Genomic DNA, 18177 nt, shown 5'->3' with positions numbered 1-18177 from the left:
TGTTCGTCCCTGAGCGTCCAGGTTGCCATTTATACACCGTCGGCAGAGCCAACAGGTATGTGCAGAATCCCCTTATCTGTCCTGCTGCCGACAGGATGGCAACATCAAACACTGGATTCTCCGCCTCCACCTAATAACATTCAAATCAAATTTACTTCTGTCCCCATGATGAAAACCTTCTGTCATATTTGGATTATTTCAATCAAATGAGCAATTCCACCCCTCCCGCTAGAGTATGTTGTAGCCAAGTATTGTAGAAGTGGATACAATCAGCCAAGCACCGACAGTTGAAATATTGAACGCACACAGAACTAAGATTAAAAGACAAGCTCATTTATTTGTTACAAAGAAGCCACGTTTTACAATGATTCATATGGAACAGCTTTCGTTTTCATTACAAGAGCGTCATTCTTTGGCTCATGTCGAAAGCGTCATCTGATCGTCCCTGTGCCAGTGCTGCAAACAGGTGGGCGAGCTTGAGATGAGGATTCTGGGAAATGATTGAAGATCCAGGGATGAAAATAACAGAAAGGTCTCAGTTAAGCCAAAGCGATGTGAGTCATAACGTATTGATGTGTTCTCTGCCTTTAGAGCTCAAATGTGAAGGCCGAGCGGTCTGAATCATACCTTTGATGCTCCAGGTGGGAGATACCATCGAATGAGTCATCGGTCCCATTTCATTACGATGTTATTAATATTGTCTCTGTTGAATCACGTTACCCGTGATGGACTTTATGTGATGTCAAAGATGTGAAATGCAGTTGTTTTGTTTGCCAAATGTCCTGTTGGAGTTGGTATGAAGCAACACTTACATGACTGGTAGGTAAAGGCCTATTTAGTTATTTTCATTATCTTAGGTGGTTGTTTTAGGTTTAACGCTCTCAGTACCCAAGAAATAAACCCTAAATATCTGGCTGCACACTAGGGATACATGGGATTACATTAGCGTTTAAAGCAAAAAAAGACAAACATTGAAACTTCAGGTTTTTAAAGCTTTTGTGTGGGGAAATAAAGGAAACCTACAATTTGTTTTCAGAACAATCAGAACAAGAAATAAAATCCCAAACTTTTATTTACAGGAAATCAGTTGGTTGGACATTTCACTGAAATTGTTGACTTGTTATTTTGTCCTGAACATGCAAAAAACACATTAAAGTACTACTACACGGGAAGGATATGTACCTTCATTGAAACCGGAAAGCTTTTACAAATATTACAGCGCACAACTCGAGTTGCAGCTACAGAAGCAGTTACCGGGGAGATTCACATACAGTGTTAGTTTTGTTATTTGCTGTAGAGAAGCTGCAGCTGATCTTTCTTTATGCGTGCTGAGACCAGAGGAAGCGATCACAGCGCTCAAGCATCGTTTGGATCATGGCTCTGAAACAGAAGACAAAAGAACAGCACTGTAACTAACAAAGTGTTCATTACATGTTGTTTAGCAGATGCTTTCATCCAAAGCGACTTACAATAAGTGCATTCATATTACACCAATTCTTTTTTTTTTTTAATGATGTTCAGATTTAAAAAACAAAACAAACTATTGACCTCAGTGGAGTGCAGATCTCCTCCAAGTGCATAATGTTCGATCGAGTGATTACAACCACCAATTGGCGAACATCATTAAAACCAATGCAGACGAGCGGTCTTTAAGCACGCACGTCACGTATGAGCACCCGAAATATCATGAAGTCTGGTGCGGGAGTATGCAAGGTGATGCACCCACACGCAATTGATGACATTATCTCCTGGCGAAAGTATTAAGTGGTATAACGACTACTTGTGCGTGACCCACCTCTGCCTCGTCTCAGTGACCCGCAGAAGCTCACACACCAGTTTGGAGTGTGGCGAAAGGTCCAAGTGCACCTGACACTCCTCCAGGACGGCCACGGCGCGGTCGGGCCCGGCTGTTCGTGCCAGCATGAGGGTCAGGTTCTCCGGGTTGATCTTTCCACCGCAATCCGCTGAGCCGTTGGACCAGCCGCTCCCGTTCGAACCCGCGACCTGCTCCGAGTCCACCGCACTGCTGCATCGCTGAGACAACCGGATCAGGAGCTTCCACTCCTCCAAAGTCTGAGGGACAACACCTGGAAAAGGACAAAGGGACAGAGACGGTGTGAGACTATCACGGGGTTTATTTTTTCTGAACTTTTGGCAAACGTGTTTCAAACCAGTGTTGTTTAGTTTGATTGTGTTCCACTTGCAGACAGTGTCACTAAAGGTAAATCAGTACCTGGAATTTTACTAATGTTTAACTAGACGCCCAGTGTAAAAAAGAAGGGGGATGAACTTTTGTTTGGACCAAGCACTGTGGCCAACTAAGAGTGCGCCTGCACCATCCCCAGCACTCGCCTCATTAACTCCACTGTTATGAACTCTCCTCTCAGCCTATGAATGATTAGAATTCTGCTTCTGCCTGAGTTTTACCATCAGCTTCCTCCAGCAGACTGATGTCGTCCAGCTGACAGATGGTGGAGAGCGCTTCCTCGCGACACTGCAGCTCGCAGCAGAGGAAGACGTAGCCCGTCCAGTACCTGCACACACACACACACACATTACACACATGTTAAGTCCAAAACACGAACAGCGAGAAAAAGAGTCAAGCCGAGTCAAAGGAAACTAGAAGATACCCGTGACTGCGGCAACACTCTGCCATCTTCTGCTTGGAGGGCAGGTCTGCAGGAAGACGAATCAGGAGAGACAGCAGACGTCCATAACCCCAGCTGAAACGATGAGAATGCCACCTGCAGCGACAGTCACATGAATCCACCCGTTACGTTTGTTCTTTTTTTATTTCGTTTGACCTGGTTGTGGTCTGAAGAAATCCAGAAGTGAAATGTACCCATGATAGTTCACTTCTATCCAGACACACCTGTTAGTGTATAACCGTTAACCGAAAACTCGGTAGTCCTTACAGTGGACTAATTAAAATGATCATGCATCTAGTTTTTCTATCACCAACAGGAACAGACCTGGGATGTCCATCAGGGCTTATGGTATCACAGCGTTGAGGGGCATCGTGGGTAAGTGCCAGCTCCAGCCAATCCTGTCGGAGTGATTCTGGTTCAAGGAGGCACTGCAGAAATGACAACCTGGAGAAATAATGAAGAATGTAAAAAGAAAAAATCCATGTGTCCTTGTGTCTGACAAATAGATTCAATCAAAAGCTGTACCTGTGCTCCTCGGTCTGTGATTGGACCAGATTGTCCAGGTACGCCAGGAAGTGGCTTTGTTGAGCCATCGTCATGACATCAGCGGGAGTTATGGTGGGATAGAACTGCGTGAAGGAGCGAACAGCCGCCTCCCCGTGCTTCTGATACAGCCTGGATAATAAGAAAACAAACTCACTTCACCAGGTCCATCACAAGCGTGACATCAGCATGCTCGCCACGCTACAAAGAAACACGGCTGCTGACCTGTGCAGGTGAGCGAGGAGGGGAGGGGCGCTCCAGGGCTGCAGCTCCCTCAGGCTGCGCAGTGATCTCAGCAGATCCCCTCTCTGGATAACCTCCACCACCTTGCTGGACTGAGTGAGCTCTACAGGAAACATCCAAAGTTGATTTTCTTTCATTTAGGAATTTAAATATTGAGTTACGAGATGAGACGCAAGTACATTCATCTTTTCAAAGACACCTGCGATTACGATTGTTGTGGTGTCTCTTTTAGATTTCGATCTGTGGTTAGATTTTCTTTCTGAATTTGTGAAACCCGAAAACAAAGAAACGGGGGGGGGGGAAAACATGAAAATCGAGATTTAAGGAGAAGCTCCTCACCTAGCATTGCCTCGATGAAGGAGCTCTGCACCTCCGGCTGATCTTGATAACACATCAGACACATCCTCCTCACACGCTCCTGGTCCAGCAGAAAGAAGTAGGAGCGCAGGAAAAGTGTGCAACTTGCTGCTTCATTTTCCTGGTTTCTGAAACAGCTCATCTCTGTGTGCAACGTCGCCAGCTGGGTGAGACTTTCCAGTAGATCCGATGGTAAAGGTTCTGGAGACTCCACTCGAACAGGAGCTGGATGGTTCCCATTAGAACCGTCAGGCTTCATCTCACACTTGTCCTCCCTTTCCTCAAGCTCACCAGACTCCTCTGTGATGCTCTCTGTCGGTTCCCCTGACGGGAATAAAGATCCATCTTGTTGCTCTGAGCCGGAGTTTAGATAACCCGACCTCTCCTCTCCGGGTTCATTCACATCGGAATCGGCTGCAGCAGTCGACCTGAGCTCTTCAGGACCGAGAATTCCCTGCAGCACCGTCAGCCACTCCTGCAGAGTTTCTCCCAGGCAGCTTGGATCCAGTAGCACCAAGGGATCTTGGATCTGGGAGCTGATGTTGGGAAAATGCATTGTGTAAATAGAAGTTGTAATCTTGCAGTCGGGATTCTCTCACGACGGCGTGCAGCACTTACGTCGCTCGCTCCGTCGCTGCCCGAAGCGCCTGCATGTCGGCCTCCGTGTTCGGCATTTCGTTATAAACTCTGACGGCAAAATATAATTCACTTTTTCGTCGGATTGACATTTAGTAGCCTACGCAAAACGAAATATGAGCAAGGAACAAAACAATGTGTGTGCTCGGCCTGTACTCACTCATTGTCCATTTCCTCGGAGTAGGAGGCTGAGATTTCAGAATGACCGCTGTCCCTGAAGTCGGCTCGTTGCCACAGCTCAGAGTTCATCTGGAGGGTGTTGATCTTCTTAACAAAACTAGAAACACTGGGGAAAAAAGAATAGCTGTAAAGGCAAACGGATCTATTAACATTTGCATATGACAAATGATATTTGGAAATGAAACCTGCCACACGGATGAAATGTGTGAACAAAAAAAAAAAAAAGAATAAATAAAAATGGTAAGGTTCAGTGGAAAGGGGAAGGAAGCCACCTAAAAGCACAGCTGCACTCGAATATTTACAGTTTCAGTCCTCATCTGAAAAGAGGAAGCCCAAATCCACAAATAATGTGATCATTGTTTCATCTGAGATGACACAAAGTCGTATGGTCTGGATGCACGTTCACCTGTCTCTGACAGCCTGCAGAGCGATGCGAGGGGGTTTGGGGCGGAATGAGAGGGGGAGGTGGAACTGCATGCCTTGCTCCGACCGCTCCGCCTCCGTACGCTCACTGCTCTGTGGATCTGAATGAAGATGGGGGCAAGAGCCAGAGGACAAACACAGATGGATGGAGTACCGGAGGGGAATGATGAAAGGCGGAGGACGTAACGCAAGCAGATGGCGCAAAGGTGTCGGACACCACTAGCCAGGAAATGCAATTGGAATGCTGAACAATGCAAATAAACAGAACCAAAAATGGTGATTGACATGTGATTAAATGAAACGGACAAGAAAGTCCGAGAGAGGATTGTTATTGCAAAAATCATGAGTGATCATTCAGCTCTCACTGCAACATTATATTTCATGTTTTTAACGCCAATCATACAAGACAGTATCAGAAGCAGGTACATATGACCAGTTTGCCGACAGAGAAGATTTTAAAGAGTATATAATGGTAAATTATTTTCACATGAACAGACGCTCCAAATGAGACATTTCTGTTAGAATCTCTTTATTTGGGTATTTGTGGGTGATAAAATACAAAAAAATGTCACTCTCTTTTCACATTGAACTCAGAAGAGGCAGAAAGGAAATTTGAAAAACCTGGTGTGGAGAAAGAAACAACAATGTGTGAATATTTTCTGTTTCAGCAATATTTTACCATTTTGGAGTTTAATTTGTTTGTGTACAGATTAAGTAAAAGGTAGAGTTTTTTTTTTAGAAGATTAGAAGATTGTTAATTTTCATCATTAGATTATTTTTGTAAATTTGTACCCTAATAATCAAGCATTTTTTGTAAACACTCCTTCTCTGCGATGTTTGAATAAACTAATGTATAATGAATAAATGAATAAAACGTTATCCCCCTCAACTTGATTCCATCTGGTAATTATTATATTAATACTACTACTTATAATTGTTATTAGAAGCAACCAATATATTAACAAAACATTTATTAAAAAGGACTTCGTCCAAAGAATTGGAAGTACAACTGTGCATTTAAATGACGTCATTTTTATGAACAGCATCTGTTCATTTAACAGCCACCGACGTCTTACCGTGATCCGCCGGATCCTCCTCGTGCACAAAACTGAACTCTTTGAGCCGCTCCTCCTCTGACGTGGAGTGATTGATGATGGAACTCGTCTCCTCATCCGACTGACTTCCTCTGCGGCTGATCACACGGTAGATTCCACAGTCCAGGACGTTGAAGCTCTCCTGGACAACGACGCATCCGACGCCGGAAAATACTTGTTACAGGTATAAAAGGATTTACAGAAACAGTTTCCTTTACTCTTATCATTTAAATGAATTGAATCACCAGTATTCTGAACAGGATGTCTTATTTTGTTGTTTGTTTACTGTGCAATTATTCTGCACGCATTGTTGAAACCTGCTAATCATCACCCAACAACCAGTGCAATCTAAATGCCACATAGCAAATGAACGGTCTCTATAGCACCGGGATTCAATTGGTCCAACAGAAGAGTTCTCATCAACAGTTATGGTCGTGCCATAACATAGAAATCATCTCCCCAGAAAGTAACTTACATGAGAGGAGATGCTACTTCTTCGGCTGCTGGAGGCGGAGTCCAAAGGCTCCAGTTTAGTGATGATTTCCTCCAGCTGGCCGGTCAGCTCCGGTTGAGTGCTGGAGCTGAGCTGCGACCGGAGGTGTTCAAGGCGATCGATGGGAATCGCTTTCCTCGCCTGAATCAAACAGGAACGATGAGCAACGCTGAAGACTCCAGATTTCTAAAAAAAACACTTGATTTACTTGAAACTACAAATGTTTAACACAAGCTACTTGGGGGGGGAGTGAGAAATTCACACAAATGGCTCAGCTCAGCTAAGTCTGGTATCATGGCTTCACTTCAGTGGCCATCTCACCCTGCTGGTGGTGATCGCGTGCTGGAACATGCAGCAGACCATGGCGGCCAGAGGCCAGGACTCCCTGCGGAGCAGACGCTCCACGCAGCGCTCAGCGGACAACAGGGAGAGGTGGGACAGACGGCCGCTGCCATGGAGACAGAAGAGCTCGTTGCGGTAGACAGCAATATCAACCAAGTCTGCGAAACCAGAGAGCCGGGTTGGATCAATTCACAGGAAAACACAAAAGGAAGACAAGAAATATGATCAATGCGAAAAGGGTTCGATATTATGACCCCTACCGTGTCACTAATACTGTTCCTGACCTATACCAACAAATTTACAGCTTTTTTTGGGGGGGGGGGGCGGGGGAAGCAGTACAAACACACCTTTAACCTCAGTCCACAGCAGCACTTGTCCGTTGTGAGGTGTGAAGATATAAATTGCTGAGTCAGTCCAGGTCAGCAGGTTTTGGTCTCTACACATCAGAGTAGAGAGTGTGCAGTTCAGTCAACGCTCAGCCGCACTTGCAGTTACATAAACGTTAAGGCAAACAACAGATTCAACAGATTGATAATGGGAGTTTGACAGGCCTGAAAACATAAATTATAACTAACGTTACCCAAAATAAAGCAGCTTCGAGAAGGCAATGGACTGGGGGCTCTTTGGCACTGGGTCGTAATGTTGTGGCTCATCTCTGCAGATGAAAAGACAAATTAGGAAGTTGGCCTTAGAAGAGGACTATTTATTTCAAAGTGGGAACACTCAGTACCTGTAAGTGATGAGAGGGAGAGGAGGACAGGCCAGTGGCTGTTTGAACTGATGGGTGCTCAGAACCTCGCCATTAAAACTGGCCTCCCAGATTCGAGACCCCGGTCGGGCGGAGTACAACAGGGGGGGCTGACCAACTAATAATCCCTTGTTCTGAGGGAAAAAACATGCTCCGTACTCGCCATCCCGCTCCTTATTTCCAACGCGCCAGAACTTCTCCCTAAAGGCGGGTAGAGAGGGGAAAAATACACCAACGCTCAGAATCCATAATGAAAAACACCGTGGCCGCCATTGGACGCAGTATCTTTCTAAAGAACACTCAGTGAATCGGCCCCGTTAGAGACGCGGGCAGCAGGTACCCACCTTTCTGTGTCACAGAGGTAGCAGCGGCTCAGGGAAGATACCAGCAGGCGGCCGTCTTGGTAGCCGAGCTGAACCACTCTGGAGTCCACAGTGGTGACGGTCTGAACAGGGAAGATGACGAATCCTGACCCCTAGAAAACAACGTCAAGGAGTTATGGCAAATTCTCTGCAGCCAAGATTGGTATTCTTGAGAGAATAGCGAGAGTAAGCTGCATTTCCAAAGCCACTCCGCCCCCCCGAAACCATCATTGCAAATGTGGACATGGAGATTCTGAAGTGCCTAAACCTTTTCAGAAACCACCTACATTTGTAAATGCACAATTTGCACAAATGCAAACAAACTACCTCCACTTTGAATCAGCCATCACTACCTTGCCCGCTTTGGAGGATCCTGCACGGAGAAAAGACACCTTGCCCCCCGCGTCCCCGACAAAGACTCGGAGTGCGCTGGCGTCCCAGCAGAGAGCAGTGACGGCCTGACCTCGGTGTTCCCACGACACGCTGACCCTCTCCGGACGGCCCCGTCGCTCCAGCTGCAGCTCCCACACCACCACCAGACCCTGACTGGAGCACAGGCAACCGCGTGAATACACAGGCAAAGATCCACAACACGCAGACGTCCTTCTTTACTGGTGGGAGAGACCCCCAACCTTGTGGCGACAGCGATGAAGTCCTCATCGTGAGGGCAACACGCCACCTGAGCGATAGATCCTTCCTGAAAAAGAGCGCACGATGCGTGTTCCTTATCGCGTTCAGCTCCATCGGTTAACAGCAGAGCGATGGTGAATTCAGTATTTCAGGCGCACGTTACCTTGTGCGTGAGGATGAGCCTTTGCTTCCAGCCCTCCTTCTGTATCAGGTGCAACCCTCCTGCCGATGTTCCTAAAGCAAGCCACTTTCTGGACACCCCCAAACAGGTACACTGCGAACACAGAGGAGGCACAGAATTGAATCGTCTGTTCACGTTGAATGTTTTAATGGAGCATTTCTCTTACGTGCTGCAGAGCATCCACGCTGCTGATGTGAGGGCGAAGGTTACCTTGAGCCGGCCCGAGTCCAAGCGGAGAGCAGACAGAAGTGGGTCCAGGCAGTCAAACTCCGCCAGCACGTGACTGTGGTTCTCCGGCACAACCGGTATCTGAGGCATGCTGACTGGGGACCGTCTTCCGCTGGGAGACAAGTGACATGGAGCGCCGCCGTGAGGGACGTCAAGAACGGACACTCGGCTCCGTCACGTGCTACACGCCACAGCCACACAACACGGCGCTCAGTAGGACGCCTACTCTCACAAATTGGACAGTCATGACTTCACTTTACATTCCAGCCGGGTTAAAAAAACAACAACTAAACACACTATAATCTGTAGCGTACGGCTGCGATGTTAAATGTCGGTTATCCTTGAGCTGTTATTTAATTTACCCAGAAATACGAATTCTACATGACCATGGGACACCATTCAACTCCAGCACGACATGCACTTTTTGGCGTTTTTGATTTACTCGTTTTGGATTCAGGTGAACTTACGAGAAAGCAAAAGCAAAACTCAAACTCGTCATTTGAATAGCGAGATCCAGATGGCGAAGGCTGCGTGTGTGCAACCAGAGGACATAATGGCCTCTCAGCATTACAGCAGGTCACATCTCAGAAGAAGGTGAGAAGTAACAGTCAACTCCGACCTCGGTTCTGTTTGTTAACGTTCTGCTGCAACAGCAATGTTCACTTAGCTGAATTGTCTGGATTTTGCCCGTTAATCACATTACAACCGACACGTTGAACTGGTGGGTGAATCCAGCCATCGGCCTCAGCTAAATGGTTTCTTTTAAAACATACGTACAGCAAAGTACTTCGTTACTTTAGTAACTTTACTTAGTAGTGACATTACCCTCAGCTGTAATGTCTATGTGGAGAAGTATTCACATCCCTTTTTTAAGGCTCAAAGTAGAAGCAACAGACTGCAGATACTACACACATGAAAACAGTTTGATAAACCCGTCAAATTACCAAATGTACAATAGCAGAGTAACAGTAGAAAGTGGTATGAGATAGAAATACATAGAAAGTACCGATGCCTACCGCGTATCCTGCTCTACCAAGTTAACACAGTACTTTAAATTGTGTTAAACATTCTAAACTAACGTTAGTTAAACCCAGACGCTGTTTAGTCATGTGACGTCTAGTTTCTAGAGGACGGACGGATCGATCCGATCCACAACACGAGACCAGTCAGCTGACCCCGATGCTGGCGTTCCTATCAAGTCTACCGCGCTGAAAAACCGCAGCAGCAGCGCACACACGTTAAATATACACGACGGTTAATTCAAATTATTCTCACTTAAATTCAGCGCGCCTCTGTGTCAGCTGTATTTTCAACAAGTTAGCAGTCATGCTAGCACGCTAAGGCGGACGGTTCTCGTCGACTTAACGCTCGCCGCCGGCTCAAGTTAAAAGTCACCGAACGGCCGCTGTGACGCTTACCGACCGACTACGGATCCGCACCCGGCCGTCACATCGCTGCTTTCCATCGGGCGGCGGTGGAGAAAGTCAGCGGTCGCTGTCACGCCGCTGTGACGTCAGCCGGCCGACGGGGTCGCGGGTCCGCTCAGCTGACGCGAGCGCGCACTTCCTGGCTTCGACTAATCGATATACTCCCTCAAAAAAAAAATTAAAGGAGCCAGCGGAAGGTAAATTAATAGAAAAGCTCTTTTGCGAGTAAAAAGTAAAAATGCATAAATGAAACACGTGAGAAGAAGAAAAGTGGCATGAAAAGAAAGCTCACTTGAATGCACATTTTAGTCGTCAGTGCAAAAAAAAAAAGAGAAAAGGTTCAGACCAGTGTTGGGCGAGTTACTGAAAATGAGTATTTAGTTAGATACTAGTTACTTCTTTTAAAGGTAATTGAATTACTTACCAGTTACTGTGTATCAAAAGTGATTAGTTACTCTGGAAAGTAACTTGTCTGCTTTTTAAATGTAATGAATATAAATAGTACGGAACAGTCAAACACAATAAACATTTTTTAGACCTATTTATTGTAACAGGGCAACAGCCCTTCAAATCAAGCAATAGTACAAAAGTCCTTTTTAATACTTAATACAAAATAACTGTTTCAGGCATTTGCCTGAAGGCAACTGACTCAACAGGATGCATCTCATCTTCAACATAGCGAGCGATCAATCTATTCAGCTCTGCCCGGTTCATCGCTGCACTGCAGTCCGTGTGAAGTGGAGCCCTGGTTGTTTGCGTGGAGCGGCGCCTGCAGCATCCGCGGGCCTGCGGTCCTTCGTCATGAGGGACGCGATGCTGTTTACGTGCGCGTACGGCGACTATTCTGTGACACACAACGTTTGGTGGCCACAACTATTTTGTGCTGACAGGCAGCTATTTACTTACTATTTGCCGGCTCTCCGCTTCGCGTCACACAAGAGAGTAACGCGAGTAACGAACTCATTTCAATTTCAGTAATTGTAACGGCGTTAATTTATTTAAAAAAAATACTTCCGTTACATGCTCGTTACCGCTAAAAGTAGTGGAATTACAGTAATGCGTTACTCAACACTGGACAACACCAACAAGTGACGGTGTGATTTGAGCCACACGCTTACACTACTGAACTCAGTGACAGATGTCTTTACAGTATTGCTTTATTAACTTCACCCTTTTGACCCTCAGGGGGGTTCAGGGGATCCTCGTGCATCCGAGCGCTCTCTCCGCTCCCCAGTGTTTTACTGAGTTCCTTTGAGTTTCCATTTGGTCATATTACACAGTTTCAAAAGTTCCATAATTGCTCCGATCTCTCAACCATTCTTCAAAGAACACAAACAAGAGAATAATTGTAGATATTTGTGACTGAGTTAATCTCAGGTTGAACAGCTGGGACGTAGCTGGCGTCCATCTATGGCCTCTTTGACCACGTTCTGCATCTTGTCCGATCAGTACGGTGGCCCTGAAGTGCAAAACACAACGGCAAATAGGAAAACACAACGACATTAACTTCTTACGGAAAGGTTAGGGCCTTATATCAGGAAGCAGAGGACGGACCCTTCTGATTGGACAGACGGACTGTCTGTCTTTTAACCCTCTTAATCCGAAGCCTTTCGCCGGCGACGGAAAGTGGCATGGAGGATTCAAATTACCGTGAGGAACAAAGAGGAATTGGATGTCATCAATATCATTTCCTGTTAAAAGACAGACAGTCCAATCAAAAGGGTCCGTCCTCTGCGATAAGGCCCTCCCCTTTCTGTAAGGAGTTAAATTTCGTTGTGCTGTCCTATTTCCGGTCGTGCTTTGCACTTCAGGGCCACCGTACATCAGGCTGTGGTCTCTTCACAGCCGCCTAGAAAACCCCTTCAGGTCACATGTCCATATTCTGTGATCCCTTCCGTTCTTCGACATGACAGCCGACCTCAGGTTTTCCTCAACATGCGCCGGGTTTGCCAGACGTGGAACTTGCTGTAGGCGGCCTGCAGCATCTCCTCCAAATGCCCCGTGAGCTGTGGGGAGGGGTCAAACACTTTAATACAGAGACCACCTGGGATTAACAGGGTGTAATCATTTATAGCTCAGAGACTTACATTTGTACTCAAGTACTGACGCTGAATCTTCTCCTGGAAGGGACAAAGCTTGGTCATCTGGAATCTCTCAAGGTTTGACTTCATTTTCAGCACCTATAAAAGAAGTGTGGTGATGAGATGAATTCAGAAAGGAAAAAAAAAAAAAGACCGACTGCTTTCTGTGAAAAGAGACTGGCAATCGTAGTGTTGTTGGGGAACTATATTATGTTCTGCTAATTGACAGTTTGGTTTCTTGAAGAAAACATAACTTGATGTCTAAGCAAAACATTTTTCTATATCTATACACAAAATACTGGCACAAGTGTTGGGAAAACTTGTACAATATAAATACATTTGTATTTGCTATTAGAAGGGCCAATTGTTTGTCGTTGCCACAGGCATTGTTGATCAAGACAGGGAATGATGCAATAATAATATGAATATCAAAAGTTATTGTCAGTCACCTTCTCCTCCAAGAATGGCGTATTTACAGGAAAACACGTCCAGAAGTGTCTCAACAACTCTCCAGCAGCTGCATAAAGATGCTTCAACTCTCCTTGAACCTCAGAAGGTACCATCTCTGAAAAGAAAAACAGATGGAATACAAAATAAAACACTGCTGGTTTAAGTGGTTGAAGTTTAAGAACGGGTGAACCTACGAGTCGTCAGTGAGCCATCCGGAAATTTTGAGATGAAAATGAAGACATTTGTTTAGTAGAACACACTCACGATTTATGGCTTGCTGTGTTGCTGCCTTCATGAGGACGCCACCTGAAGAAAGTGCTGCAATGGCAGAACTAGCTGTTGTGTTTGACAACACCTGTAAAAAGAGGCAGAGGAACAGTTTTTCTTTTACACATTTTTGGTTTCATGTACCTCGTTCTGATAAACTGTCAGATAAACCAACATTTCTGTGTGCTCTTAGAATCTGAGCTAATCAAGGCTGAATATGGACCTGACTGAGGTTGGGTTTGTAATTGAGCATCTCGTCCCGGATGTTGTTGACAGAGTTGATGATTTCCTGGCTTGTCGTGTAATGCTGGGACTGAAGTGGCACTGGACCATGAGCATACCTTATCAATACATAGACGGAGGGAGAAAAATTATATTAAAACACCTACTAGTGTTGGCTACTGAAACTTTGAACGGCTTAAAATAAAAAGAACATACATATAAAGGACAAACTGTACCTGTCAGACTTCTTCAGGTTTAATGCAACGGTTTTGGGCCGGTTTTCTCCTTGCAGATCTTCATATTCCATGGTTTCTTGTAATCTAACCTAAGGAAGTTTACCAACAGAAAAATTGATGCAGTGTGGAACATATTTGAAAAAATAAAACATGTGTTGAAGCTGCAGAGCCATCATCACCTTCTTTACAGGAGGCTGGAAGAAGTCAGAGTCCCTCGAGTTTCCATCCGTACTGCTCGTCTCACTAGCTGGTATTTCCCTTTAAAAAACGGACACAATTAGCTAAAAATGAAGACATTGTGCAAGTTCGATGCTTCGTAATGTTATTTCTGTACCCCTTCTGTGAGCCCGCTGCCAGCACCATGGCACTGTGATGGTTGAAGCGCTTTATGATGGCAGAATTGCTGCTGTCCTTCACAGTCCGGTTAGGGTTGGAAGTTGAGGCCGTTGTACAAACTCCATAACCCTGTGTCAGAAAAATACCATGTCTTAAAGCCCAAAGAGAAAGACGAAAAAGGAAGCCATGCGAGTAAATCATTTCTGAGTTATTACGGTCATTGGCTAATCATTCTTCATCACCTCGTCTAATGTTTTATCTTCTAACGAGAGGAGGTCGACCAAAGGATTTTTCACTCCTTGAACCACCATAGACTTTAGGCCTGCAAGGGAGAGAAAATAAATAAACGTATGAAAAGATCATTTTGACGTTCTTTAGTTGAACGTGTTTGAATAATAGATATTGACGCTGCTAGAAAATGAGTCAAAAAGTCAAACCCTTTTCATCCTGCTTGGCACACTCTGAGAAGATGTCCTGTGTCCCTGTGTTGATGCGGTCTCTGTGAAAGTAATGGGACTGGAAGAAGCGGGTCCAGAACTCCTTCTCCGTCAGGTTATGTGGCACATTTTCACAATACTTCTGTTTCACTGCAAGTAAAGTGCAAGTCGACATGATTACATTAAAACACAGTTGCAGTGCCTTAGAACACTATTCGCATATTTAATATAATCCACTGAACTCTTTATCTAAAGATGTCCCCGCTGATATCACAGAATAATTCTTCTTCTCTGGTAGTAAAGTCATTGTTGTCATTCCAAGGTTACAAATCGCATCCAACTAAACCCTCCATAATTCAGCAGCGTGGGCTACTAATAGTGGTATTTGGCACCCATCCATACCGAGCCAGTGTTAAGACAACCTGCTGGCTACTTAGATACGAATGTCACATTAACGATTCTTAGTTTGAGGTCAGTGTACTCGAATGAAAACAGTAGAAAATAGTATATTTCTGACAAGAAATTCCCCTACACCCCACACAGTGTTCCTATAAGATGTTGTTGTTTACCTGTAGGGTATGTTCTGAAGATGGACTCAATAATGTCAGCAGTCAGATTATATCTCAAGCCATTACAACCATCGGTCTGAGGTCTGATATCTGCCTGTAATACACAAACGAGACATTTAAAACTATTTTGTCACTGCTGAAGTCGTCGATCCTTAATCAATTCTGGAATTTATGGTAAGATGGTTTTAAAAAAAGTATGGTCAAATTGTGCCTGTTGGTCTACTCACCAGAAAGGCTCCAGATATACCGACTTCTTGTTTGTTGTTGGATAGAGACGGGTCTGCGTGGTTTGTGTCTCCTAACCGGTTAGCCCAGAACTCATCTGCACTAATCACCTGACTCACAACCAGATCTTTATACAACTGGAAAAGCACTGGATCTTCTTGAAGCATCCTACAGGAGAACAAACAAATATCAAGCATTGAAGTAACTCATAACAAACCAAAAAATAAAAATCACATATTAGATTGCATCAGGAAAACATGAATGGCAAAAAAAATTGTTGGTGATATCGAGTGGAAGGTATTTAGTTATAATTTATTGTTACTCATCAATCTACTGTTACGCATCAAGGACCAGACTTGATACAGACTGAATCATGTTATTACAAAAAAGTAAAGCTCGGAAGGTTTCGAAAGCAGTTCTGCAATATCTTCATGGAGAATAGAATTATCATTGTTGCTTCAACTGTATGGTCTCAATGAGACAAGCCCACTATTCAATATAAAACAAACTGCAGCGTCCGATATGACACACGGTTTAATCCACACCCTCTTAAAAAGGTGAAAAAGAGTTTAGTCTGGACAAGTATAGTTCAACAACCCGAACATCAAAACACCTCCCAACTTCAGAAGCATATAAATGTTACAAAATGGGAGCAAAGGTCATGGGTCAGAATAAACTATTATGGTTGACATTTTTGTTGAGTTATTAATGAAGTATGTTTCCCTATAGCGTTAGAAAACATGATGTTGGGACTGAAAAAGTACAATGAAGGCATGTGTCACAGTGTGGCTCATTCTTGTGTTTAATGGTTTATGGACACAGTAAAGTTTTATTTTTGGTTAGAACATTTGTAAAATAATCAAAGCACCTTTGTCTCACCTGTTTTTCTCCTCCAGTTCCTTGTTGGCTTTCTTCTTGAACTTTGGCAGCAGCTGCTGCAGCAGCTCCTTGGCAGCTTCTCGGTCTTTGAGAGCAGTGCTGTCATTGGAAAAGTGGAATGTGGTACTGTCGCCCGTGTGAAGCACCAGCTGCAGCTGAATTTTCGCTTTACCATCCGGGCTGATCTTCTGACCTATGCAGAGAACAAACAAAAATGGCGGCTTAACGACATCTCCAACACAACATTACTTTATCGTTCCTCATCATCGGATGGTAATAAGTACTCACAGCGAATATCAGCGTACAAGTGGCTGACCGAGAAGCGATCTTTACCCTCTGGACCCCAGGCTATCCGCTCAGCCATCAGATAAAGGGTCCCATCCTGCTTCCTCTGGCGAACTTTCTTCACCACCAGCAGCACCTCCTCGGACAGAGATGCCATGGCTCAAACTGTAACAAGTTATGCATCATTAATAACCGGGTACAGATCTAATCTATCTAGCTGATATGGCAGATAATTATTCCAATAAAAGGGTGAAGAACTCACAAATGTATTTAACACAATGCTTTAGCCAGTCATGCTGGAACCACAGTCCCGTGATTGACTGTAGCATGCATTAAAGCCTAGTTTATTCTTCTGCGTGTTCAGAGCGACGCAAGGGACACGCAGACGCAAGAGCCCCTTGCGTGCCTTTTCACACCTTCTTGCGTGCGTCGACCCATTTTTCTAGCGAACGCAAGGCTGCGATTGGTCCGCTAACTACGTCCTTTACGGAGTCTCACATTTCCGGTTTCATAGCACCAAACCGCCATTATTAAAAACGAAGAATGTTTACGAGAGAACGGATCAGATTGAAGAGCTTTTGTCGGAAGAAATGCGTAAATATGACCGCTTCTACAAGCCGTCATTGGCGGACTATAAGGACGCGCGGATGGCCTCTGATTCACGGAGGGAGATCTCCACAAACGCCGGTTTGCCGGTCGGTGGGAACAAAGTTGTGGAGGAAAATACGGGAGAAATCTGTCCGCGATGAAAAGCAGCAGTGTCGACGCACGGGGCAATAAAGTCAATGATACATAAATTAAACCAACCAACGACTTCCACACACAAAGACGTGACTCTCTAGGTAGTCTAACAAAAACACGTTACCCCACTTATTGTTCTTGCTCTGCAACAAACGCAAGACTTTTAGAACCATGACTTGAAACGAGTGCGTCGGCACGACGGTGCGCAGAAACATACGCCAGCCTTTAGCCAGTAACGTTAACGTGACTTGTACGTGTAACAGATATCAAGCACTTTGCACGGCTCGAACTATTTCAGCGGATTCCACTACACCGTCTTCCACCAAGTGACGAAAACTAATCCTATATAATCCCACTCGTTTGTTGAGGGCTTTATCACCTCAACTTAACGTTAGCAAACTAGCATTACGTTAGCTAACGTTAACAATCAAGAAGAAAAAATCCGACGAAGAAGTCGGCAATAAACTTACCTTAACGTTTATAACAAAATACTGCAACAGAAACCTCGCGTTTCTTCAAAGCATAGTATGATATATTATATTCTTGAATACAAAAATAACTGAATGAGTTAATTCACGCGTAATGTTGACTACTCAAACAGTAAGCGTCCCGACTTCACTGCCGACATGCCTGTCAGGCGGTGTGCGCCACTATAAATGTTCCGACTGGAAAACGGGATACACGTTCAGTTCCATTAGATGTCTCTGTATTGAACATTTAGCTGTATTAACACTACAAATAAAATCTTATCCAAACGATGATGTTGATCTTAAATTATATTTTGATAAATTGTGTAATCTAATTTGATTGATCAAAATCGGAAAAATATATGTCTTTGTACAAATAGTTTATAAATTGTGCTTGGATGGAAGCGTCTCACACTGATAAGATGTCCCCAGTCTCCTAGATATAGT

At 44.6% G+C, this 18177-nt stretch overlaps 2 protein-coding genes across 6 annotated transcripts; both read right to left on the bottom strand.

The window, feature by feature from the left end:
* Positions 1 to 1054: 1054 nt before the first annotated feature.
* Positions 1055 to 10996, bottom strand: hps5 (HPS5 biogenesis of lysosomal organelles complex 2 subunit 2). 5 transcript variants are annotated; one of them, XM_040161713.2, is made up of 23 exons: positions 10527 to 10996; positions 9091 to 9220; positions 8863 to 8973; positions 8702 to 8766; positions 8423 to 8615; positions 8052 to 8182; positions 7690 to 7908; positions 7540 to 7614; positions 7307 to 7395; positions 6939 to 7117; positions 6600 to 6758; positions 6107 to 6266; positions 5014 to 5131; positions 4588 to 4713; positions 4410 to 4478; positions 3774 to 4327; positions 3417 to 3537; positions 3174 to 3323; positions 2973 to 3092; positions 2631 to 2744; positions 2428 to 2534; positions 1796 to 2087; positions 1055 to 1380 (listed from the first exon to the last, which is right to left on the bottom strand). In XM_040161713.2, the coding sequence occupies exons 1-23, from the start codon at positions 10571 to 10573 to the stop codon at positions 1320 to 1322; spliced, it is 3390 nt and encodes a 1129-aa protein (XP_040017647.2). In that variant the 5' UTR covers positions 10574 to 10996; the 3' UTR covers positions 1055 to 1319. The 5 variants fall into 5 exon arrangements, with proteins under 5 accessions (XP_040017647.2, XP_040017646.2, XP_040017648.2 ...); XM_040161712.2 differs by having other exon boundaries at positions 10384 to 10698; XM_040161714.2 differs by having other exon boundaries at positions 10531 to 10698.
* Positions 10997 to 11674: 678 nt separating this feature from the next.
* Positions 11675 to 18019, bottom strand: gtf2h1 (general transcription factor IIH, polypeptide 1). Its single transcript, XM_040161767.2, has 15 exons — positions 17734 to 18019; positions 16526 to 16687; positions 16238 to 16430; positions 15361 to 15526; positions 15134 to 15227; positions 14565 to 14714; positions 14370 to 14449; positions 14126 to 14256; positions 13971 to 14049; positions 13792 to 13880; positions 13557 to 13674; positions 13331 to 13421; positions 13066 to 13181; positions 12623 to 12715; positions 11675 to 12541 (listed from the first exon to the last, which is right to left on the bottom strand). Exons 2-15 carry the CDS (start codon positions 16677 to 16679, stop codon positions 12455 to 12457), a joined length of 1641 nt encoding a protein of 546 aa, XP_040017701.1. The 5' UTR covers positions 16680 to 16687; positions 17734 to 18019; the 3' UTR covers positions 11675 to 12454.
* Between the last annotated feature and the right edge of the window lie 158 nt (positions 18020 to 18177).

Source organism: Gasterosteus aculeatus, chromosome X (assembly GCF_964276395.1).
Source record: "Gasterosteus aculeatus chromosome X, fGasAcu3.hap1.1, whole genome shotgun sequence".
Classification (NCBI taxonomy): Eukaryota; Metazoa; Chordata; class Actinopteri; order Perciformes; family Gasterosteidae; genus Gasterosteus; species Gasterosteus aculeatus.
Note: the sequence above shows the minus strand (reverse complement) of the source record. Positions and strands in the feature narration are given on the sequence as shown.

Bases quoted from the DNA above. Each gene is read 5' to 3' on its own strand.
- hps5 (XM_040161712.2), bottom strand. From the start codon at position 10,436: ATGACTGCTAACTTGTTGAAAATACAGCTGACACAGAGGCGCGCTGAA. The intron at 4,328-4,409 runs GTAAGTGCTGCA...TCCCAACATCAG, and splicing joins GCAGCGACGGAGCGAGCGAC to CTCCCAGATCCAAGATCCCT. The intron at 3,093-3,173 runs GTACAGCTTTTG...TTATTTCTCCAG, and splicing joins TCACAGACCGAGGAGCACAG to GTTGTCATTTCTGCAGTGCC.
- gtf2h1 (XM_040161767.2), bottom strand. From the start codon at position 16,679: ATGGCATCTCTGTCCGAGGAGGTGCTGCTGGTGGTGAAGAAAGTTCGC. The intron at 15,527-16,237 runs GTGAGACAAAGG...GTTCTCCTGTAG, and splicing joins GAACTGGAGGAGAAAAACAG to GATGCTTCAAGAAGATCCAG. The intron at 13,881-13,970 runs GTGATGATGGCT...AAACTTCCTTAG, and splicing joins TCCAGCCTCCTGTAAAGAAG to GTTAGATTACAAGAAACCAT.